This window comes from Colossoma macropomum, unplaced genomic scaffold (genome assembly GCF_904425465.1).
Source record: "Colossoma macropomum unplaced genomic scaffold, Colossoma_macropomum, whole genome shotgun sequence".
Classification (NCBI taxonomy): domain Eukaryota; kingdom Metazoa; phylum Chordata; class Actinopteri; order Characiformes; family Serrasalmidae; genus Colossoma; species Colossoma macropomum.
In genome coordinates this window covers 6,541,015-6,567,700 of record NW_023494795.1, presented here as the reverse complement: position 1 = coordinate 6,567,700, position 26,686 = coordinate 6,541,015, and the positions used below count along the sequence as shown (strand labels likewise).

Sequence of the window (26,686 nt, the reverse complement as noted above, 5' to 3'; positions counted from 1 at the left end):
CTGTTTCTAGGATTGCATCTCAGTTTCCCCACTAGCTGGCGCTCCTTCTATCACACAGTTTTATCTGGCATATTTTTCTCCTGGGCTTCCGGATATGGACAGCTGTGATATTGCTGGAGTTCAATCTCACAACCTCCTGATGTTGGGATGAATCATTAGACAGTTGCACCACATGAGACGATGCTGTGCTTTAAAGTTAAAACAACAAATATCTTCTCCAGTGTGTTAAACTTTTGTAGACACAAAATCTGAGTTGCTTCATGTGTTCCTGAGTGGTGCAATGGACTAAGCCGTCATCCCAACAGGAGGTTGTGAGTTTTTTTTTTTTTGTTTTTTTTTATATATTTTTTTTAATTTTTACTCGATTTTTCTCCCCAATTTAGTCGTCTCCAATTCCACCCGCTAGTTAGGACTCCCCCAATCACACAATGCTATCAACGCTAGGAGGGTGAACACTTAACACAGGCTTCCTCCTAGACCTGTGAAGCACCACCGCTTCTTTTCGAACTGCCGCTCACGCAACGTCACTGGACAGCCGAACGCGCTCGGAGGAAAGCGCCAACCGCCAGATCTGTTACGTCAGCTAACAGACGCCTGCGCTGACTAGCATCGCGCTGAGTGATGGGGGGAGAAGGAGGGGCCATCCCACCCACCCAGAGAGAGCAAGGCCAATTGTGCTCTCTTGGACTCCCGGCTACGGACGGCTGTAGCATCACCAGGGATCGAACTCGCGATCTCCTGATGATAGGGCCAACGCTTAGACGGTTGCGCCACTCAGGAGCCCCTGGAGGTTGTGAGTTTGAGCCCCAGCGATGCCACAGCCATCCGTAAGTGTTTACCCAAGAGGAAAGATGTCCAGCAGGATTGTGTGATGTAAAGAGTCCTGGCTGGTGGGAAAGTTGAGTATAAAAAACAGGCTCATTTTATTTTCCTCACTGAGATGCAGAACTAAAAAAAAGGGAACTTTTGAGTCAACTAAGAAGTTTGAGTTGTGTGATCTCGTGTGTCCACAAGTTGAGTCAATACAACAAAAGTCATGTAATCAGTTACTATATCATTTTGAGTTGAGCTGACTTCTCATTTTTAACAGTATAAGTATATAGGCTCATAAGCAAATTTCAAAAAAGCATGGTAACACTTTCTATGAATGTCACATTTGTAAGCATCTATAAACACATTCATAACATGTTATAATGCATTCCTAAGACATTATAAGCATAGCTATAAATATTTATAAAAATGCATTATACATTATAGCCATGTTTATTATACATTATGAATTGTTAATATAATGCATTATAAGTACTGATCATAACAAATTATGAGTGTTTGTAGGTGCTTACAAAGGTGACATTCATAGAAAGTGTTACCAAAAGCATGGTTGAATTTAAAAGATTCATTTCTCAAAACAATCAAAACACAGAGCAGCTCCTGCCACAAAAACACTACAGACAAGTTTAGAGACAGCAATGGGGCCCCTTGGATGTACCTGCATATATATATATATATATATATATATATATATATATATATATATATATATATATATATACATACACACATATAGCTCCTTCTCAAATACCAGTCCTTCACTCCTCATTCTCATGACAAAACTTTGCACCCCACCTCCTCCCCCTTCTCCTCCACTTTATCCACACCTGAACATGATCTTTAACATGCAGGGAGGGGTCGGCCTTCTAGTGACCCACAGAAGCCGTACAGAACTCCAGCCCAAAAGAGTTTTGTCCATACTTTGGAGCCCTACTCTGATACAGATTAATATTTATTCCATCCTTCCATAAGACTTTGAGGATTTTTAGGTATGTTTAAGCAAACTGTAATGTGGCCTTTGTTTTTTGAGGCTTTACTCCGTCTCAGGAGGTGCTGGGAGATTTTTCAGTTTTAGCCACATTTTATTGTCGTATTTAATAGATAATGAGCTTTTTATCCATGAAATAATGCCCATTGAATAATGGCATTTCTGTTGACAAGTGGTTTATTTTTATTTTTTTAATTATCTTTTGTGCAAATTGCTGTTGTCGGAAGAAAACCTTGTATCTCCAAAATGGTAACCTTACAGGAGAAGGAAAAAAACCTACTGTGCTTTAAATGTAAGTCAAAGGAACCAGACTTTTTACCAAGCCATTTTGGGCCATTTCTGTTAGTCCATTCATCATGAAATTTACACAGAATGTAAAGGACAACAGGTATTTTCAAATTATGTCAAAAACTGAAAAACGTCAAAAATGGAGATACAAGGTTTTCTTCCGACAACAGCGATATAGCATCCAAGACCTGCTTATTAACTATGATTTAAAGTTAACAGTACAGGAAATGATCAACTTCTCAGGGATAATACTCTACATTCTCGTTTACTGCAAAATTTTGTCATATACACTTTATATTACATATGACCTCAACTCTCCTGGTTCCAATTATTTTAACTCACAGTATAACACAAGTCTGTCTCTCTGGGCAATTTTACCTGGCCAGCTTTCCAGACTGAAGCCACTAAATGGCGAGAAATTGTCAGGATCTCCTTTGTGACTGCTCCTCCACCTCCCCCACTTTGCTGAAGCAAGCTTGGGATGAGTCAACATAATAAAGTGAACGCCTTTAGTGTACCCAGACTCTCAGCGCTTCCAGCAGAGTTTACACCGCTCACACAGCGTATTATCTCGTCATTTTATTTTCGTTCTCTGCGCTCTGCATTAAGATCATTCAGTTCTTTGATTTGGGAATGCAGTTTCAACCTTGTTGATTTCTTTGGATGCACTGCAGGATGAAGTGTCTTGAATGATCATGGTGATGAGCGATTGTTGCTGCTTTATTCAGCAGTTCTAATAAAGGCTAGATAGAAATAGCAGAATAAGGACACTTTAATATAATATGAAGGCCATCTGGTAATAATTACTGCAGCCCTGAAAAGGTTAAAGTCTACCAACATAACCTTATTAATCCTTTATGGCTGATGTTGAAAGGTTTTTGGCTATTTAATCTGCTATTTCTCAGAGCTGTCGCTGCATGTATTTGATATCCAAAAATGTGATCTAACAAAACCTAAAATTGTTAGACTTTTATTTAGTTTGTGTCACAAATTATCATTTGCAAAAAGAAAATGGTTGAATAGGAATGTAAGTCATGTGCCATGAAATGGAATCACTAAGACACTAAGACAACAGAGGCCTATCACGGGCACCGCCAGTGAAATACCACTACTCTTATCGTTTCCTCACTCACCCGGTGAGGCGGGGAGGTGAGCCCCCCTGACACGGGGCTTTCGCTTCTGGCGTCAAGCGCGCCGCGGGCTCTCCCGGGCCCTGCGGCCGCGCAACCCGCTCCGGGGACAGTGACAGGTGGGGAGTTTGACTGGGGCGGTACACCTGTCAAAGCGTAACGCAGGTGTCCTAAGGAACCCAGTGCTAAATGACTCGTAAACGACCTGATAGAGGCCTCCATTTTATTTTAAAGTACAGGGTAATTTAAAAAGATTCATTCGATTTCAAAATTGTTTATTTCACTTGTAAATCATTACAGAACAATGCAGTAAACTGTAAATGGTTTAAATGAGCATAAAGTTTATTATGTAATTTTACAAGGTCTCAGTATGAACCTCCTCCAGCTGTACAGACAACATCAACACCATAGTCAAACTCATCCCATACTGGATTGAGCGTGTCGGGTGTCGCTGCACTCACGGCTCTTTCAGTGCGATTTCGGAGATCATCCAGTGTTGTGGAACCAACGCCGAACGCTCTGAGCTGTTGGAGCTTCACTGCCCACGAAAATCACACTGCACAGTTATGACGGATTCACTCTTATTGAAATGAAGAACGCAGAACGCTTTCTGCTCAGGGGTCTCATCTCCTCTCAGACTGAAGGGAGCCATCTTCCACTGACAGTCAGAAACTCTATGACCCCCTCTTTCAGTTGGTATGTGATTGGTTCCTAGGCGCCTCACGGTTGTAAAAATATATTGCTTTGAAATCGAATTAATCTTTTTGAATCACCCTGTATAATATTTTTGCTGTTGTAATTTCTGAAAGATGCAAAATTATTATAAACTATACACACACATTTTCTAAATGGCTTACCCTCCTGGGTCATGTGGGGTGCTGGAGCCTAGCGGTCATTGGGGAGGAGGCAGGATACACCCTGAACAGGTCACCAGTCCATCACAGGGATGGACAGACATCCACACACACCTAGGGGAAATTTAGCGTGTCCAATTAGCCTGACTGCATGTTTTTGGACTGTGGGAGGAAACCAGAGAACCCAGAGGAAACCCACACAGAGACTCTGTGTGAACATGCAAACTCCACACAGAGAGGACCCTGGTTACCCGGCCGGGGAATCAAACCCAGGGCCTTCTTGCTGTGAGGCGACAGCATTGCGCCACCGTGCCACTGTGCAAGATTCTATGCACCATCATCCAGTACATACTAAGCTCATGCACAGATATAGTTTAGTTTAACAGTAAATTGACCTTTTATCCTCCCCCTTTTTCCCAACTTTGAGTGACTGTCATATATAATGAAATCTAGACAACTTCTAATTTGGTGTATAACAGCTGAAGATGGTGGTGTTCTGCCTCAAGGTACCTGCTCTAGTTGTCAGTGGCAATGATGATCGTCGTTGTTCCATCTGGAAAAAAAACTATAACTACTATTTTCTAAACTTATGTGGTATTTTGTGGGTGCAGACCACAACTTCAGTGCACACTGCACTATCCCTAACGAGTGTCCTGAGAATTGTTGCGGTACGGCTACTAAGTTTTCAGAGTGGATTAAAATTCGTGTCTGTCCTGTCTCCCCTAAAGAACGGCAGCAATGATAAGTTGACAGACTCAGGATGCCAGTGAGTGAAAACAGGAGGACTGAAAGAGGCGAATCAGCCGCTATGGAAAACAGACGCTGCAGGAAGAGGACGCGAATAGTGCCTGGGATGAGTGGAGGAGTGCAGTGGTGTAGATATAAACGGGAAATAATGACATATATAATTATTATTTACAAACCCAGTCATCAGTGACAGCCCTTTCATTTAAAAAACACTTCCAAATATTTTTGGCCTATTTAGCTGCTGACATGCTGACGTTGGTAAACCTACCCAAAGTTAGATCATGTGTCATGCTACCAGTATGCTAGACAAGCATGTCACGCTAATATTTATCAGAATCAGCATCCACATGGCCCTTATTCAAAGTGTGACGGGTCTGTGCCATTACAGGTGGAGCTGTGCCATTACAGGTGGAGCTGTACTGGGTGGGGCTGAAGGCCTCATCAAGAACACTACTTACACCTGTGTGGTGTGCTTGTGGCGGGAGCTTCTCTTTTGTTTTTGTTTCTGTGTCCCGGGCGGTTTTCTTTTGTTCTTTTGGGGATTATGCTTCAGTTTATTTATTTATTTTGGAGTTATTTTGGCCTACAGTTTTTGTCTTTGAGATGTTTGAACCAGATCCTTAAGTTTATTTCTTATTAAAATCATTTTTTCATTTATTCACTGTGTGCTTCCCTTTTATTTGTCATGATGTTGAGCCAGTCATGATAAAAGCTGCATAAAAAAGAGTGCAGATTTGACCACTTTTAATGATGTATGACTCATGAAACTCATGATGTGGAAAAAGTGGAGCTTTGAGCACAGCTGATGAATAGCTTCAGTGCGTGAAATCAAGCGCCGGTTTACTAGTACCTCAATTATATATAATATTTATAATGCACACCCTAATATTTTGTCAAGGAGCCTGATATTTTGTCAGGGCGTCTATGACTGTATACAATTTTGATGAATAAGCGTCACTGAAAGTTTTTATCAGCGTGTCATGAATGACTGCAGGAGGCTCCAACACTGTGTTATCCGTTAGTACAGTGGTCATCAACCCTTCCCCTGCAGATCTACTTTCCTGCAGAGTTCAGTTCCAACCTGCATCTAAAATGATGCCTCCTTCTTACCCAACACGAATGTATCTAATTCAGCCAATCAAAAACTTCTGAAGATGTTAATTAGCTGGAGCAGGTGTGGCAGACTGTGGTTGGGAGTACACTCTGTCGAAAGGTAGATCCCCAGGACCAGGTTTTGTGACCATTGCATTAGTCGTGTCCATAGACACGGACAAAAAATCAATCATGCAACTGACCACTCACGCATCTTGGATGGTATTCTTGGAAAAAAAATATAAAAGGGTATATGCAAAATTGTAGACGGTATATGGTAGAAAGAAGTCATATACATGGCTATACCACTGGAGGGGTGGGATAAAGAGAGAGAAGCTGAGGTGAAAGTGGGGTTTTGGAATAAAGGAGGAAAGGTTAGGATGAAGAGAGAAGACATTCGGATGAAAGGGAAGGGCTTGGGAGGAAAGAGGAAGGGAGAAGGAGGATGAAAAGGAGAGTGAGGAAGGAAGAGAATGGGGTAGGTGAGGAGAGAAGCGAGAGGTGCCTCATGGTAAGCTGTGATCAGAAGCCACAGAAAGCCTGGGAATATGGTGGGCCAGGCAAAAAGAAAGGCGTGACACAGCAGGGACACAAGGCTGGGGAAGCTGACGGCGAGCTTGGGAACAGATGTGCCACCAGTTCAGTGCACTGTGCACTTTCTGGAGAAGCAAGTAGGCCTTTCACAATTAGTACATAATTACCTGATCGCAATTAGTTGACCGCATTACAATTATTTTGACTATTCTGACTGTAATTATTTTACAAAGTTGTTAACTTTCATAGTCATATTTTAGCGTCCCACTACTGTCTTGCACGGCTATGGACACACAAGATGTGTGGCCATACAGAGCGGCCACTCACACAGGTTCTTGGGAAGGGCTACACCTGCAGTAGGAGAGACTTAAATCTTGTAAATAGTTGTTGTTAGGCTAAAGCTGTTGTGTTCAGTAAAAGAGCATTCACTTACAGCGTTACGTTTCCTGCATTATCTTCCTCGCAAATGCCACAATATGCTCGTCATAACAAACAGGGTGTGCAACGGATGCCTTTTCATATGTTTAGGGATTGAAGCAAATACATGTCCGTAAAAGAAAGTGGAAACTTGGATAACACTTTCTATGAATGTCGCATTTGTAAGCATCTATAAACACATTTATAACATGTTATAATGCATTCATACGGCATTATAAATGTAGTTATAAATATTTATAAAAAAGAATTACACTGAATTACACTTTATAGCCATGTTTATTATACATTATGAATTGTTAATAGAATGCATTATAAATAGTGTTAATAACATGTTATACTGTCAGTGCCAATGAAGTCAGTCCCAGCTTGGAGAGTGTAAAGACAAATACCAAGCTAACGGTGGTGTACATTGACTTTCCCACATTGGGTAAAACACTGATGCAGCTCTAGTTTAAACTCTGACATTTGAAGCCTGTAATGTGCTTTATTGTGAATGTTTTAGTGTTTCAGTAAATCCTTCAGTAAATATTTCAACTTGAAGCCTCACTCTGAACACTGGAGGAGGCTTTAGTACAGTACGCTTCACTTTACTTAGAGCGGACAAATACCACTTATGAGCTCTTATAATTTGTTATGATCAGTACTTATAATGCATTATGTTAACAATTCATAATGCATAACAAACATGGCTATAACATATAATGCATTTTTATAAATATTTATAGCTATGTTTATAATGTTTTATGCATGCATTATAACATGTTATGAATGTGTTTCTAGATGCTAACAAAGGTGACATTCATAGAAAATGTTACCGAAATTTATTTATTGAGATGCATCATATGTCCTACAAATAAAAACAACAAAACAAAGACTGGTGCTTTAACACCTTCAGAAGGCAGCAGTGAGTAATGTTTGTTTATTTGAGCTCGAGCTGTTTCTGTCATCAATTGGGAGAGTATTGACAGCTGGGAAGCAGCATAGATAATCAGACTGTTTGACCACTTTAGGTCAGGCAATGATGTTGGATGAGAAGGCCTGGCTCAAAATTGACTTGAGTGGGGTTGAGGTCAGGGCTCTGTGCCAGCCACTGGAGTTCCTCTACACCAAACTCATCAAACCATGCCTTTGTGAAGCTCGCTTTGTGCAGGAAAGGGCCTTCCCCAAACTGTTGCCACAAAGGTGGAAGCACATAAACTGTCTTTGTATGCTGTAGCATTAAAGTTACCCTTCACTGGAACTACGGGGCCAAGCCCAGTCCTTTATCCCTCCTCCACCAAACTTTACTGTTCACACTATGCATTCTACTAAGTGGCGTTCTCCTGACATCCACCAAACTCAGATTTATCCATCAGAAATCCAGATAGTGAAGTGTGATTTATCACTCCAGTGAACAAGTTTCCACTGCTCCAGAGTCCACCGACGGCCTTACACCACTCCACCTAAAGCTTGGCATCGCATACAGCAATCTTAGGCCTGTCTGCAGCCCAATGCACAGTTCTTGTGCTGATGTTGCCTCCAGAGGCAGTTTGGAACTGTGTGGTGAGTGAAGCAACAGATGACTTTACACTAAAGCACTCAGTGTCCCAGCTCTGTGAGCTTGCATGGTCTACCTGTTCGTGGCTGGGCTGTTGTTGCTCTTAGAAGCTCCCATTTCACAATTATAGCACTTTTGACTAGGACATACCTAACAGGGCTGACTTGACTTTATACACCTGTGGCTGAAACACCTGCACCCAATAATTAGGAGGTGTGCCCACATACCGTTGACCATATTGTGGTTGGTCTAGTGTAATGGGTATCACTATTGCCTTCTATGCTGTAGACTGGGGTTCAATCCAAGCCTGGGTAAGCACCCTACACTATACCAATAAGAGTCATTGGGCAAGACTCCTAACTCTACCTTCACCTACCTGAGTAAAATGATCAAATTGTAAGTTGATCTGGATAAGAGCGTCAGCCGAATGCTGTAAATGTAAACCATATAACGGTCGGTCTAGTGTAATGGGTAACACCTCTCCCTTCTACGCTGTAGACCGGGGTTCAGTCCCCGCCTGGGTAAGAACTCTACACTATACCAATAAGAGTCCTTGGGCAAGACTCCTAACACTGCCTTTGCCTACCTGTGTAAAATGATCATATTGTAAGTTACTCTGGATAAGAGCGTCTGCCAAATGCCATAAATGTACAATGTAGCTCTTCCTCGATCTGTGAGTAGCTGACTTCAGTATCTGTAATGGCTTTAGATGCATATGCACTTCCTTTCTATAGCTGGTGCATGAAACTTTTTTTCTGAATGGTTATTGGACTCTGTTCTTGTTTATGAGCTTTATTTCCAGAAAAGCCACATTCGCAGATTTTTCTCTTGCTCATTTGTTATGTCTGTGTCAGGAGTTTTCTTTGTCTCCAAGTGAGTGCTTTGATGTATGCCGACTGACTGCATGCAGGGGCTGTTCACGTAATTTACTCGAGCTCCCAGCAATTTCTTTTAGCTGAGCTTTTTTCTATTTTGTGAGACTTGCCTCGTGCAGTGTTAATTCAGAACCGACACTAAGCAACTTCACTCTCACTTTTGGAAGAATGTGTTCTGTCTCGAACCGTCTCTTCACTGTTAACATGATTACAGTCTTCCGCAAGCGGGCATAACGTCTTCAAAATGTTTCATTTTTTGGTGAAACTTCTAAGCAAGCGAATATTACAGTTTCCTTCAGTGAGTCATGATGTTCAAAGTAGTCGCAACAGGATCTGAGTACCTTAGCCTCTTCCACAGTGAGAATATGTTTCTCCCTTTTTTGCCAGTTCACAGAAGGTTTCATCATTTCCAGTCTTTTCCTTTTATTTTCTGCACACAGAAAAACATCAGCTTGGCATGCTGCTTGAATATGCACCATGCTTCGGGTAAATCGCTCGCTACCCAGTCCATGTGTGGCAAGAGAATTCGGTGTAACAAACAGGAGCTTGAGGCAGTAGGATGTAAGAGTGAGTCAGGTTTGTTGGGACATTACCAGAAATTACAATCCATAGCAGAGTCAAAGCACAGGCCGACAGGTTAACATAGGGTGAGCTATAAAAAAAAACAACATAAAAATATAAAAAGAGGCAGGCAGGCAGGGTCAACACTGAGATAACTACAAAAAAAGGCCCTGGACAGAGGAATTGGGGCATGAATTAAACTAGTAAACACTGCAAATGTGCAGCTATTCAACTGCAATGGTTTGCATACACAAATACACAGATAACTCTTAAGCCAACCAGACCAAATATTCAGTGATACCATTTGTGAATAGTGCAGTTCTTATTATGATAACCTTTGACATCTATGCCTACATCCAGGCAACCACAGTGTTTGCATTAGGTGAAGCAGCGGCCTAGGGTCCCATGAAAATACACACAAGATATACACATAAGGTGGTGTGTTATTGTGTGTGTTGCGCTGGTCTGAGTGGATCAGACACAGCAGTGCTGCTGGAGTTTTTAAACACCTCAGTGTCACTGCTGGACTGAGAATAGTTCACCAAGTCTCTGACTTTACATCTACAAGGTGGACTGACAAGGTAGGAGTGCCTAACAGAGTGGACAGTGAGTGGACACAGTGTTTAAAAACTCCAGCAGCACTGCTGTGTCTGATCCACTCAGACCAGCACAACACAGACTAACACACCACCACCACGTCAGTGTTACTGCAGCGCTGAGGATGATCCACCACCCAAATAGTACCTGCTCTGTGAGGGTCCATGGGGGTCCTGACCACTGAAGAACAGGGTAAAAGGGGGCTAACAAAGTATGCAGAGAAACAGATGGACTACAGTCTGTAACTGTAGAACTGCAAAGTGCACCTATATAGTAACAGTTACACATTCAGATTTCTCCAAATTCCCAAAAGGCAAAACCTGTGTTTGTCCCTTCTGTAAATACACACCATTACCTGACATTCACAGGCTTATGTGTGTCTACATGGTCATGTATTCATTTTATTACCAATAGCTTAGCGGTAACACTTTCTATGAATATCGCATTTGTAAGCATCTATAAACACATTTTTAACATGTTATAATGTATTTATAAGGCATTATAAACGTGGTTATAAATATTTATAAAAAAGAATTACACTGAATTACACTTTATAGCCATGTTTATTATACATTATGAATTGTTAATAGAATGCATTATAAAAAGTGTTAATAACATGTTATAATGTCAGTGCCAAAGAAGTCAGTCCCAGCTTGGAGAGCGTAAAGTAAAGACAAATACCAAGCTAACGGTGGTGTACATTACCTTTCCCACATTGGGTAAAACACTGATGGCAGCACTAGTTTAAACTCTGACATTTGAAGCCTGTAATGTGCTTTACTGTGAATGTTTTAGTGTTTCAACAAATCCTTCAGTAAATACTTCAACTTGAAGCCTCACTCTTAACACTGGAGGAGGCTTTAGTACAGTACGCTTCACTTTACTTAGAGTGGACAAATACGACTTATGAGCTCTTATAATTTGTTATGATCAGTACTTATAATGTATTAACAATTCATAATGCATAATAAACATGGCTATAACGTATAATGCATTTTTATAAATATTTATAGCTATGTTTATAATGTCTTATGAATGCATTATAACATGTTATGAATGTGTTTATAGATGTTTACAAAGGTGACATTCATAGAAAGTGTTACCAGCTTAGCTATAATTAATAAATCACAGTGTGTAAGAGGCTAGCAATACTCTCATACCAACCATTTTTTGGATTCACATTATGAATTGTGTGTGTAGCTTATCATATGAAAATCAGTTTTTGTACGTCATTTTTAAGTGCATGTCAATGTATTAAGGATCTTCAGTATAATGTAATGCCCAGTATCTGTTTGTCCTCCCACCAGCTGGTGCTTCCAGAGTATTCCATCCATGGTCTCTTCTGTATCATGTTCCTATGTGCCCAAGAGTGGCTAACCGTGGGCTTGAACATTCCCCTCCTTTTCTACAATACATGGAGGTAAGTATCTAAGTCAGCTTACTTTCTTTATGAGTACATACAGTTCGAAATGTCTTTGGAAACTCATCCCTGTGCTTTTTGAGTATAGTTTTTAGCAAGTTTCCAAAAAGAATTATTTCAGGCCTTTCCTGGCTGCCCAGCCCAATATGGCCAGCTACAGTGGAAGCATGTTTACTCTTGCCTAAAGCCGTCAAGTGTGATGAACACAGTCTTGATGCACAGTATCATTTTAACAACTTAAAAACAAACTGGTCTCCACAAGTTTTAGCCTAGACTCCAAACCAGCTTTCTGCCTGTCGTTATACACGGAGTTGGATAGTAACAGAACACACAGAATGGCATTACATAATCAGGGTATAAAGAAGGGAACTATTCAGTTATATTTACAGGAAAAATACAGTAATCAGATTACAGGTATATGTATATATATAATAGCCATATTCAAACTGATATGAATGAAAACTCTTTATTCTCATTTGTTGCTACATAAATTTCTACAATTTAACTATAAATCAAACTTTTGCTAATGTTAATGTTCCAGATTTTAATGCTGCAGTGAGCTAACATTAATTTGAAATACTGAAATGTCTAAAGAAAGCAAGGTCTTGTATGCAGTAAAGTTGGTTTCATTTTCACATTAATGATTTTTTTCTTCTGTAGTTTTCAAGTGCTGGGTGCAAAATATGTTAACATGCAAATTATCAATATTTGTTACTACAGTCAGTTTCCACGTAGTTCTTTAGTGAATTCCTTCCACTGAAAAGCTTTTTAAACATGGATTTGTGTGGACTACTGAAATTGCAGAGAGCTAAGGGATAGTCACCAAATTACATCAAGCGTCAAAATACAGCGACAAACCAATATAAAATCTTAAGAACAATATAGACCTTTTAGCAGACAGGGAACAAATGATGTCCATTTGAATTTTTTAGAATGACCGCTGCTGACGAGGGCTCTCAAAAGAAGACTTATATAGATTGATCCTTTGATTTTGTGATAGATAACAGATTTTTTAACAAATAAGCAGTACAGTTTTAACGCGATTTGCATTTACATATTTATTGAACTCAATGAACTGAATCGTTCTGAACCTCTACCTGTTTTCCTATATTTCAGGCTTAGAGTTCAAAATGTTTTCATTTTTCTGTTAAAATCACTCACATTTTCTTCTAGTGAGCTCCTGGTAAACTTATCACCCTTTCCTTCATTTAAAGGACTTTATTTATATGACTTTAAAAAGACACAATCCAAAAGTAAAGGAAAGTAATTTGATTGTTACTTTGATATAGGTTAGGTTACATATTTTTTATTATTATTATTATTTTTTTTTTTAACAGGTAACCAGTAATGTATACTGGGATATATATTTTAAAGCAACCTCCAAACCCTGGTTCTACATGCACATACAAAATAATCCTTAAAAATGAAAACATGAAAAACTGTCCACATAATGAAGCTCACACCTCTACAGAGAGATGCAGAGGTGCTTAATATGTCAACCTTTGCTTTATAAGTACCCTGTGTTTGTATTACCACTGTAAAATGCTAATTCCTACCACCACTATGGTGTTTGCTATGTTAGGTTAGCATCAAACTCTGGCCTACATGGACATTTGAAAGGTGTAACAAACATGTAGATATTTTTTTGTTGTTGTTGTTTTTTTTTTTTGTATGTAATATTACAAATATTACAAAGCATAACACTGAATATTACTGGAATAGCCTGTTAGCAGTCTGCCAAGCTGGTTATTAAGCAAACCCACATTTTTATGTAGAGTTATGTTGAGCATGCTGTTGGGCCTTTTACTTCATATACACCAAATATGAGTGCAAAACATATGTATTTGTGAGGTCCTACATTTTAAGCTCCTTGGGCTCAATGTTGCAAAACCTGCTTACAAAAGTTTGTTCCTCATCTGATAAAACATGCATGAAACGAACACAGTTATGATAGAGGCTGAAACTAGATTCAGCCCGACTTGCAGTTTCTAAACCCTCTATTATAATTACAATCAGGCCAAGACTGAAACCTACCAAATTACATATTAAGAGAAATAATTCATTAGTAAAGGAAATTTAATGATAATCTTTCAGAGCAAAAAGTGATTTAAAGTGATTTAATTGTACATAACAAAACGAATTCATCTCCAAAACATCTCCATGACCCATGTGCACAGTTTGATCATAATATTCTGAAGAACCATTTCCGGCTCCTGTTTTCCATGTCAGCCCTTTCTCAGCCCTTATTATACTTTTTAGAGCGAATAATCCATACATTTCTCATTTCGCTTGACTTTTTCATTCACCCCACATGGATAATGACAGTGTGCAGATATTTGTTTGTCAGAACGAATGCTTCAGCGAACAGTGCCAACCAGAGGAAAAAAGGCAGCACCTTTAGAGCCATTACAAGAATGAGCTGCAGCAATTTACTGCTCGCACAACAAATCTTTCTCCAGTGGCGCCGAGCAAATGTGAAGCGACGCAGCCAATTACTACAGACGGCCTCGTCATATGAGGGTGTGCTTCTGCCTTTCAGTGCCAGTGTTTTTCCGGGGAAAGAAAAACGAGGTGAACTAGATTTACTGGCAAGGACTGGGGGCAAAGCATCTCTGTGGACAGGATCTAGTTCTTCAGCCACAACCGGAGACGTTTCGTGCATGATAATATGTTTATATCCCCGGGTCTGGTCCTGATAGCATCGTGAGCATGACTCGCTGCAGACTTACTAAGCTTTGTTTGTGCTCTCGTTTTGGTATCATCATCATCTGTAATGCTCTCAGAAGTTTATTATTGTTCCGCTTAGCCAGTAGAAGTTATGGCGTCCCCTCCATCATGTTAATTGCCGCCTGTGCCAGATGCCGCACGGCTTCAGAGACTAGCTTTCTGAGTGCTACTCAGAGAGAGAGGGAGATGTAGCATGAAATTCATCCATCCTCCTCTTCCACCTCCCTACTGAGCACAGCTGCTGTACCCATGTCCTTATGGGGCTCTCTCTCTCTCTCTCTCTCTCTCTCTCTCTCTCTCTCTCTCTCTCTCTCTGTACTGGCACCTCCTCTTTTCTGTTTTTCATACCTGAACTGCTTCAATAGCCCCAGGAAGGAGACAGGCATTATTCCTTTCAGGGCACTCAGTGGTTGTGGTCTTTTAACCCTTTATCATCGTTTTGTTTAGTAACACTTTCTATGAATGTCGCATTTGTAAGCATCTATAAACACATTAACATGTTATAATGTATTCATAAGGCATTATAAACATGGTTATGAATATTTATAAAAAAGAATTACACTGAATTACACTTTATAGCCACGTTTATTATACATTATTAATTGTTAATATGATGCATTATAAATAGTGTTGATAATATGTTATAATGTCAGTGCCAAAGAAGTCAGTCCCAGCTTGGAGAGCATAAAGACAAATACCAAGCTAACGGTGGTGTACATTACCTTTCCCACATTGGATAAAACACTGATGGCAGCTCTAGTTTAAACTCTGACATTTGAAGCCTGTAATGAGCTTTACTGTGAATGTTTTAGTGTTTCAGTAAATCCTTCAGTAAATACTTCAACTTGAAGCCTCACTCTTAACACTGGAGGAGGCTTTAGTACAGTACGCTTCACTTTACTTAGAGCGGACAAATACCACTTATGAGCTCTTATAATTTGTTATGATTAGTACTTATAATATATTATGTTAACAATTCATAATGCATAATAAACATGGCTATAATGTATAATGCATTTTTATAAATATGTATAGCTATGTTTATAATGTCTTATGAATGCATTATAACATGTTATGAATGTGTTTATAGATTTCAATGTAATTATTATTGAGGCACTGAAAACCAAAGAAAAACTGACAAATACAAACAGCTTATGTAAAATAGGCACACAAAATTATTAGGCCAAGACTATTCAAGCAAATTTTGTGAAGGTCCAATTACATCAAAGTTTTTGCTTACAAAGGTTTAAATAAACATACTAATATAAATGGATAACTATTAATGCTTAGCAACTAAAAAAATAACATGGCTCATCAAAACATATTTTGCTATACTGTTTTATTTTGAATATGCTTTTATAATATAATGAGCATTTTAAATGTATACCTAATGTTTGTTAAAAAAAAAATGCAGACCATCTTTTTACAGGAAAAAAAATCTTAAGAAAAACTTCACAAAAGAAAAATCCTGTCCTTTCATAAGGTCAAATAAACTAAATAAATTAAAAATAAGACTTAATTAAAATAAACAATAATAAAGGCCATAATTAATAGCCTGCAGTCAGGGAACAGACGAGCACCCTGCTGGAGCTTTGGGTTTATTTTCAGACTGGATTTTGTTGGGAGGATGATTTGAAGTGCTTGTTTTGTTTCCGCTTTTGAGCAGAACCACAGACTCTGAACACATAAGACACGTGTATCATATGCATCATATACGATGCTAAAAGTTTTTACATACAGTAATTGTCTTTGCTTTTTTATTTTCAAGTGCTTGTTTCAGTCCACTAAAATACTTTGCTGGGTCCACATCCAGAACATGGCCCGTCAGTCAACCCCAGATTAAGGCTGTGGTGCTTGCAAATCCAGCAACCTCTACAACAGAGAACTGTTGGTCATCCAAGGCAATGAATTTCATTATTTTGTAGTTATACTCTTCATGTTGGCTCTGCCATTCAATTTTTTCATTATTTGGAAAACTGAGGCAGGAGCTGCCATTAGCGTGTTAGCAGGAACTTTCCTTTCTGCTTCTGTTGTTTTGATGTGTTTTGTATCTAGAAGGATGTGGTGTTTTCAAGTGGCCTTGAATCTGTAGTGGAGAAGTTCTGTTTAATCCCTTCTTGATGCTTTAATAGAGATTAAAAATCGCTTGTCTGACATTCATCATAGAGACTTATAAAGAGCTCCACAAGGCCAGCAATTTTATTGTTGTTCTGCTGCAACTCAACCTGTTTGAACACATCTGCATTGAATGGCACCAGAAAGCAAAAGAGCAAATAGCATTTTAATAGTTTCTATTTTTACTTTTTATTTTAAAAAGCTTTCAAATTATTTGTAAATTCTTAGATACTGACAATTTTTTGGAGACCAATTTTTCTTTTTTCTCAAAAAAAGTTTGGCCAAAATTAAGGTGCATCCCTTGCAATTACGCAATTACACAATTAGTTATGTGGTTTGTTACATAATGAATTATATTTGGGAAAAAATGTAAAGAATTTTTTGGTAACACTTTCTATGAATGTTGCATTTGTAAGCATCTATAAACACATTTATAACATGTATTTATAAGGCATTATAAATGTGGTTATAAATATTTATAAAAAAGAATTACACTGAATTACACTTTATAGCCATGTTTATTATACATTATGAATTGTTAATATAATGCATTATAAAAAGTGTTAATAACATGTTATAATGTCAGTGCCAAAGAAGTCAGTCCCAGCTTGGAGAGCGTAAAGTAAAGACAAATACCAAGCTAACGGTGGTGTACATTACCTTTCCCACATTGGGTAAAACACTGATGGCAGCACTAGTTTAAACTCTGACATTTGAAGCCTGTAATGTGCTTTACTGTGAATGTTTTAGTGTTTCAGTAAATCCTTCAGTAAATACTTCAACTTGAAGCCTCACTCTTAACACTGGAGGAGGCTTTAGTACAGTACGCTTCACTTTACTTAGAGCGGACAAATACAACTTATGAGCTCTTATAATTTGTTATGATCAGTACTTATAATGTATTATGTTAACAATTCATAATGCATAATAAACATGGCTATAATGTATAATGCATTTTTATAAATATTCATAGCTATGTTTATAATGTCTTATGAATGCATTATAACATGTTATGAATGTGTTTATAGATGCTTACAAAGGTGACATTCATAGAAAGTGTTACCGATTTTCTTCCTGCAAAACAAAACTGCCTGCACAGCGACAATAACTGGAAAAGTGCATTTCCTGAAAAAAAAAAAAAAGGAAGAAAGACTGCGTAGCTTAAGCTTGCTAACATGTTGCTAGGTGGTTGCAATAATATTCTAGGTAGTTGCTAGAGTGTTGCTAGATGGTTGCTATGGTGCCCCAGGTGGTTGCTAAGGCGTTGCTAGGTGGTTACTATGATATCTAAAGTGGTTGCTATGGTATCTCAGGTGGTTGCTAAGGTGTTGCTAGGCAGTTGCTATGATATCCAAGGTGGTTGCTAGGCAGTTCCTAGGATATTCCAAATGATTGCTAAGGTGTTGCTAGGTGGCTGCTGTGGTATTCCAAACAGATGAGTGCAGGTTAGAACTACATTGAAATTGTGCTCAAGGTCCTGCCCTGAGATATGATGAGCAGAAGTACCATAGATGGGTGTACAACCTTGCACCCCATTCATTCCCATGGGAAAAAAATTGGAATTTAATAAAGATTGTACAAAATTTATATGTGGGATCAAAAAGCTGTATACAAGCACAGCATCCCCAATCAGACCGAACACCTCCAGCTCACTGTGGTACCGACTCGTCTTGTTTAGAATATGATTTTATATTAGCCATGCCTGAGCTAACAGCAGCTGTGTTTATTCAAGACACGTCTCCTGCACCCCCTGCGCAGCAAAGGCACAGACACATGGTGGTTTTTTATGCTCGGTAGGAGCCCGAACTGTAAACACACACAGAGCATCAACAGAGTAGCGGTGTAAGACAGTAGAGGTGGGAAAAGACACCCCTTTTCCAAATCAGTGTCATACCTGAACATTTCCTTCTAACCAAAAAAACATTTTAACACCATTTACTCTAGGCTTATTATCCAGGTATTAAGCCTAAATGAATACTCCAGTGTTTTAATCCCAGTATTAAAACAGTATTACTACACAATAATTTCAACATGTATACTTGTGCTTAGTAAAAGAACAGAAAACTCACTGACTCTGAACTCACTTATAATTCCAAAAAGGTTGGGAAAGTATGTGAAATTCATATTAAAACAGAAAGCAGTGATCTGTAAACCCACTTTGACCTGTATTTAAATGAAAACTGTACAAAGACAAGATATTTAATGCTATAACTGCTTATCGAATTCATTGTTTTTTTATAAATATGTGCTTATAATGAAATTAATACCTGCAACATGTCCAAATAAAGTTAAGACTAGGAACATTGTGAAGGGGCTGGTTTGTGAGCACAGATAGGTTGAGGCTCACCACTTTGTCAAAAAATGCCTCCGTGAAAAATCCAGCAGTTTCAGAACAATGTTTCTCAGTAAGTGATTGCAAATATTTTAGATTTTTATCATGTACAGTGTATAACTTAACTGAATGGCCATGATAATCCCTCAGATGGCATTGCATTAAAAACATGTATGTTTCTCTGATGGGCTTAGGAGTACTTCAATAAACAGTCAATAAATACCATTCATCACTGCATCTGTTATGCACAGTAAACAGCATCCTGAAACACCGCCAACTTCTCTGGGCTTTTTCAAAATTGAAGTGTATTTACAATAAAAACAGTGCAGTTCATAAAGTAAATAATCAAATATTGTTATGTAGTTTAATACAGGTCAAACAGAATTTGCTAATCACTGCATTCTGCTTTTGTTAGCGTTTCACTGTCCCAACTTTTTTAAGGAATTAAGCCAATGGGCAGTTGCTGGATTCTATCAATAAATGTTTATGCAAAACAATCACTGACTTTTTCTAAAACACTTTCATGAATCTTTCACTCAACGAAAGATGCTGTAAATAAAGTTGAAGTTGAAAAATCCTCGAATATTCGCTCAGGCTTCGTATCCAGTAACTACCACGAGCCCAGACCCATGAGCGGTGATTAAACTGGTGTGGACCCAGTACTCCCAGAGGGCCTAGGGCAGAGACTAGGTGGTGTAACGTGGCACACTACCCGCCTTTTGTCTTTCCCCCTCTTCGGCAGGTACTTCCACAGCCCAACGGACACTAAGGAGCTTCTCTACGACCCTGCGTCCGTCATGAATGGGGACACGCTCAAGTTCTGTCAGAAAGAGGCCTGGTGCAAGATGTCCTTCTTCGTGCTCTCCTTCTTCTATTATCTCTACTGGTAGGTGTCTACCATCAAACCTAATTGTCTCAAGTGAAATGATATGTCTACTAATTGCGTACATGCTGCTCATAAGATGATACTTATGTCTTTGCAGAGAATTATGCTTTTTTAGTATTTGTATTTGCTATGGTATAAGCTACCAACTGCCTGTAGCATAGCAGAGATGTATTCTAAAACAAGCATTTGAATTGGCAAGGACACAATGGACTTGCTTGGCTCCTGGAACCTGCCTCTGGGTAGAATTCCTGTTTTTTTTTCCTTCCATACTACAGCTTCACATAATATTGCTGTAACACAAACAAAAGCTCTTCAAAGGCTTAACTAAGCATATTGGCCTAGAAACCTTGACATTATGGAGTAGGTCAATAATATACCTTTAAACAAACTATGAGCTATAACACAACATAAATTATAATATAATAGTGCAGTACAGCAATAAATAAAGCCCTGTTTGAGCAGGATTAGTTTTATCTGGGGAGGTACTGAACTTTAAAGCTTTAATACAGTATGAATCAGTAATGCTTGTAGGTACATACGTGATACTTCAGGAGTGACTGATAGTACTAAATGTGGCCTTCAAGCCTAATGATGATATTTTATCAGCCCCACTTACTATATAGGTGCACTTTGTAGTTCTACAGTTACAGACTGTAGTTCGTATGTTTCTCTGCAAACTTTGCTAGCCCCCTTTTAGCCTGTTCTTCAGTGGTCGGGACCCCCATGGACCCTCACAGAGCAGGTACTATTTGGCTGCTGGATTTTTAAACACTGTGTCCACTCACTGTCCACTCTATTAGACACTCCTACCTTGTCAGTCCACCTTGTAGATGTAAAGTCAGAGACGATAGCTCATCTGCTGCAGCACAGTTTGTGTTGGTCATCGTCTAGTCCTTCATCAGTGGTCACAGGACGCTGCCCACAGGACGCTGTTGGCTGGATATTTTTGGTTGGTGGACTATTTTCAGAGGTGTTTAAAAACTCCAGCAGCACTGCTGTGTCTGATCCACTCAGACCAGCGCAACACACACTAACACACCACCACCACGTCAGTGTTACTGCAGTGCTGAGAATGATCCACCACCCAAATAGTACCTGCTCTGTGAGGGTCCATGGGGGTCCTGACCACTGTAGAACAGGGTAAAAGGAGGCTAACAAAGTATGCAGAGAAACAGATGGACTGTCACAACAGTGACATGAACTACAGGTTGTTAGGCATGTAGATGTACATGCAATAAATATAACCATTACATCTTTCAAGGAAAAAGCAGTTCCATTAGCTAACGATAGTGTTAGGCTTGCATCACTTGTTAAAATAGCATGGACTAGAGGGGTTTTAGAGGGGTCATGCCCCTATCAATGGCAGATTTTGCTGCAATCCAGCACCAGAAATATAAAAAGACATGTATTCTTGTTAAAGGATCACATCTGGCCCTGTGAGTCACCCCTTGTGACAACCAACCCTGCATTTTCCTGCTTCATCCCATATGAATCATCTCAGGGATGGCCAATCCTGGTCCTGGAGAGCTACCACCCTGGAGGGTTCAGATACACCTGGTTCTAATATCCAGATACCCCTGAAGGCCTTCATTACCTAGATGAAGCGTGTTGGATTAGAGTTGGAGCTAAACTCTGCAGGGTGGTAGATCTCCAGGACCAGGACTGGCCACCCCTGAGCCATGGAAATCTCTCACAAATTACATTACTTTACCTCCTCTGGTAAACTAATCCAGCTCAAATAGAGCTTAGGAAGGACTCGTAGCCAATTACTGACAGTGTATCAGCCATACTTTACGGTTTTAAGTGAGGCTTTCAATATTTGTTTCTTGTGTATAATAACAATGTACAGCCTTTAATGAGGTGATCTCACTCCCCCTTCGCCTCTGTAGCGTCTACCGGACTGCACCCACTGTTTAGGACTCTGGTGGTGATGGTAGTGAGTCGGTCTCTTTCTCCATGGTTATGCCACCTCTTAGAACCAAACGCCCTTTTAACCCACCCACCCTTACCACTCCTGCACAAACCTCTCAGCCCTGGCTCGATTTCCACCAGCACAACTTTACCAGCAACACCTCAGTGATTTGCTCTAATGGGAATTTAGCCACTTAAAAAACACAAAACAAAATTCGATGCCACTGAATGCTGATTCTGAACGCGCTCTGAAACTAAACAGACTGTTCTTGTGATTTGATGAATGCTGCCTATGCACCTTCCTCCTGCACAGCAAACCTCTAGCCTATGTTTTCTTTCTAGCATGATCCTCCTACCCACTTATGTACAACCAAGACTTCACTGTAAAGAATTTCTGCCATTTCTACAATAATGTACAACATTCAGGCCAGTATGATACTATAAATGTGTTTTCCACAGCATCCCATGTTGAATTTTGGGAAAATATTTACCATACAGGCAGATAATACTTTAATGTATATGGTAACACTTTCTATGAACGTCATGTTTGTAAGCATCTATAAACGCATTTATAACGCATTCATACAGCATTATAAACATGGTTATAAATATTTATAAAAATGAATTACACTTTATAGCCATGTTTAGTATACATTATGAATTGTTAATATAATGCATTATAAGTAGTGTTAATAACATGTTATACTTTCAGTGCCAAAGAAGTCAGTCCCAGCTTGGAGAGCATAAAGTAAAGACAAATACAAAGTTTATTTACAGGATTTCCAATATTTTATTTAAGCGTAAAGTGGAGTGAAGACCTGGAGAGGGAGAGGTGAGATAGTAGAGCGCTGTCATTGTAATTTGTTCCCTCACTGGTTCTAACGTCAAGCGCTAGAACCCTTCACTCTGTAACATCACTACACTACACTACAGTAATTAGTGCCAAGCTAACAGTGGTGTACATTACCTTTCCCACATTGGGTAAAACACTGATGGCAGCTCTAGTTTAAACTCTGACATTTGAAGCCTGTAAATGTGCTTTACTGTGAATGTTTTAGTGTTTCAGTAAATCCTTCAATAAATCACTCTCACTTTCACTCTCAACACTGGAGGAGGCTTCAGTACAGTATGCTTCACTTTACTTAGCTCTTATAATTTGTTATGAACAGTACTTATAATGCCTTATGTTAACAATTCATAATGCATAATAAGCATGGCTATAACATGTAATGCATTTTTATAAATATTTATAGCCATGTTTATGATGCCTTATATGTTATGAATGTGTTTATAGATGCTTACAAACATGACATTTATAGAAAGTGTTACCATGTATACTACCAAACTTTCCTCTCAAATTTTCCATTCCACCTTAAAAAGAACTGTTCAATAAAAGGTTGAATATGAAGCCACTTCAGCCTCATTGAAAAAGAAAATTCGAAAATGTTTCCTTTTCAAAGAATTATGACCACAGAAATGATTTTCTCAGTAAACTGAATAAAATCTTTAGCTGCTCAAAAAACTAGGTACACTCAGTTTAGGATGGTTTATTCTCTTCTATTTCCCTTTATCATCTGCTCTGGCCTTGTCTTGGTTAAAATTAGAGTCGACTCCATCTATTCCAACGGCAGGAGTTGATTTCAGAAAACTCAGAGTCATGCATCACTAGCTAGTCAGTCACTGCTGTTCGTGCGTGTGTTTTAGATCAGGGGGTATCCATAGCAACAGGTAACCAATGAGAGGCGTCTGTGACGTGAACAGAAAAACCTTCACTGAACAGATGTCCAACAGACAAAAACTGAAGGCAAAGAAAAAGGTAAACAAATGACCTGGTCAGTGAACTAAAAATGGCCCATAACAAGGCAATTCCTAAATAAAATGATAAGAGCAAGAGTAACATTCATGGCTTCACACAGCAGCACAGTTTCTGCTGCCAAATAAACTTTAGTCTTATATACTTATAAGACATATAATAACCAGTGCTAAACGATGGCTCTTCTTAACTGTTTTCAGTGTATATTTGTTAGCTGTTTAGTTTTTATCAAGTGCAGCAGTTTGAGTTTGACAGTGTGTTATTGCTGGTTAGTGATAACAGACTCTTTTTAACTAGACTATATTTTATATTCTCTGTAATTGGACTGGATTCTGCCCTCATTAGAGAAGATTTAACTGACCAGTTTTCTGTATTTGTTCCTCTGAAGGTTTAAATATTGTCACTCTTCATCAAGTCACTTATTTTCTGAGCATTTTAAGCAAAATATACACCGATCAGGCATAACATTATGACCTCCTTGTTTCTACGCTCATTGTCCATTTTATCAGCTCCACTTACTATATAGGTGCACTTTGAAGTTCTACAGTTACAGACTGTAGTCCATCTGTTTCTCTGCATACTTTGTTAGCCCCCTTTTACCCTGTTCTTCAGTGGTCAGGACCCCCATGGACCCTCACAGAGCAGGTACTATTTGGGTGGTGGATAATTCTCAGCACTGCAGTAACACTGACGTGGTGGTGGTGTGTTAGTGTGTGTTGTGCTGGTACGAATGGATCAGACACTGGAGTTTTTAAACACTGTGTCCACTCACTGTCCACTCTATTAGACATTCCTACCTTGTCAGTCCACCTTGTAGATGTAAAGTCAGAGACGATAGCTCATCTGCTGCTGCACAGTTTGTGTTGGTCATCCTCTAGTCCTTCATCAGTGGTCACAGGATGCTGTTGGCTGGATATTTTTGGTTGGTGGACTATTCTCAGTCCAGCAGTGACACTGAGGTGTTTAAAAACTCCAGCAGCACTGCTGTGTCTGATCCACTCAGACCAGCGCAACACACACTAACACACCACCACCACGTCAGTGTTACTGCAGTGCTGAGAATTATCCACCACCCAAATAGTACCTGCTCTGTGAGGGTCCATGGGGGTCCTGACCACTGAAGAACAGGGTAAAAGGGGGCTAACAAAGTATGCAGAGAAACAGATGGACTACAGTCTGTAACTGTAGAACTTCAAAGTGCACCTATATAGTAAGTGGAGCTGATAAAATGGACAATGAGTGTAGAAACAAGGAGGTGGTCATAATGTTATGCCCGATCAGTGTATGATATATGTAGGAAGCAGACCAGAGTTGAGCATGGCAAAAAATTTGAGATGAAATTTCAGTGGCTCTGTATGCAGACATATTCCTAAGAAAAATCAAGCTCTGCAGACTCAAACAACTCTAGGAAATGACTCAGAAAGTTACAAGCTTCTGTACTAAACATTTCTGTGTAATAACATGACTGGAAACAAAAATTGCATCAGCAACCTACAGCGGTGAGCATCAAGTGTAGCATAAAGAGCAGCATCATTGTGTAACTAGGGCACATAGTGAGCATGTAAAATAACAAACACTGTATTTTTCTTCTTAAAGCATTTAGAAGGACTACTGTAGTTATACTGATTAAGAAAGAAATACTATCAAAAAAACACAGATACCCATCTAAAGCCCTGTTTATCCCCACACTGCCCACCCCCGTGACCACACCCCCCACCTGGCCTGGCCTGCTGAAATGTCACTCTAATAAAAATGTAAAAATTGGCAGCTCTGCTGTTTGAAAAGCTCCTAGTTTCCAACAAGTATATTTAAGATCCAATTTAATGGCATATATAATGTAATAGATATATAATATTCAGAAAGAAGGATCTGATCACAGTAATATATGGTGTCATATGCACTGTAAAAACAGTACAGTAACAATACTGTTAAACATTACGAGTCCTGTAAATTTTCCGTACAGTAACGACTTGGGGTAACACTTTCTATGAATGTCACCTTTGTAAGCATCTATAAACACATTCATAACATGTTATAATGCATTCATAAGACATTATAAACATGGCTATAAATGTTTATTAAAATGCATTACACGTCATAGCCATGTTTATTATGCATTATGAATTGTTAAAATAATTCATTATAAGTACTGTTCATAAATTATAAGAGCTCATAAGTCGTATTTGTCCACTCTAAGTAAAGTGAAGCGTACTGTACTAAAGCCTCCTCCAGTGTTAAGAGTGAGGCTTCAAGTTGAAGTATTTACTGAAGGATTTACTGAAACACTAAAACATTCACAGTAAAGCACATTACAGGCTTCAAATGTCAGAGTTTAAACTAGAGCTGCCATCAGTGTTTTACCCAATGTGGGAAAGGTAATGTTCACCACCGTTAGCTTGGTATTTGTCTTTACTTTACGCTCTCCAAGCTGGGACTGACTTCTTTGGCACTGACATTATAACATGTTATTAACACTATTTATAATGCATTATATTAACAATTCATAATGTATAATAAGCATGGCTATAAAGTGTAATTCATTTTTATAAATGTTTATAATCATGTTTATAATGCCGTATGAAGGCATTATAACATGTTATAAAGGTGTTTATAGATGCTTACAAACATGACATTCATAGAAAGTGTTACCCTACTTGGCTCTGCTGCCAGTAAGTGTCTATAAATTCAGGGTCATTTTTCTCAGTGTGCATAATGATTGTAGGTGGCACCCGTGCAAAGAGTAACCCTGCTTGCTGATCGATTGCAGATCAAATATCAGCGCTTCTCCCCATTACATTATTGCAGCACGTTTTGCCAGGCCTCATTAGCCAAACAGCAGTTCTGAAGCTAATGACACGAGAAACGAGGGGGGCCACTCCGACAAGAGAGGCGAGCTCTGAATAAACCCTTCTGACAGGACTTCAGCTGGGCAAATGTCACACCAGTTCCTCGGCTATCTGCAAGCTTTTGGAGGGACAGCAAGGTCACGAAAGACATCAGTACAGTTCAA

At 39.1% G+C, this 26,686-nt stretch overlaps 1 protein-coding gene across 2 annotated transcripts in view; it reads left to right on the top strand.

Moving 5' to 3' along the window:
• The window catches only part of cnih3 (cornichon family AMPA receptor auxiliary protein 3), a 96,574-nt gene that overhangs the window by 57,288 nt on the left and 12,600 nt on the right, over positions 1–26,686 (top strand). The window contains exons 4-5 of one of the 2 annotated variants that reach the window (XM_036581303.1): positions 11,780–11,892; positions 19,809–19,952. In XM_036581303.1, coding sequence (XP_036437196.1) covers positions 11,780–11,892; positions 19,809–19,952 — 257 coding nt within the window. Of the gene's footprint in view, positions 1–11,779; positions 11,893–19,805; positions 19,953–26,686 lie in introns of both variants that reach the window. The other variant, XM_036581302.1, reaches the window with a different exon arrangement.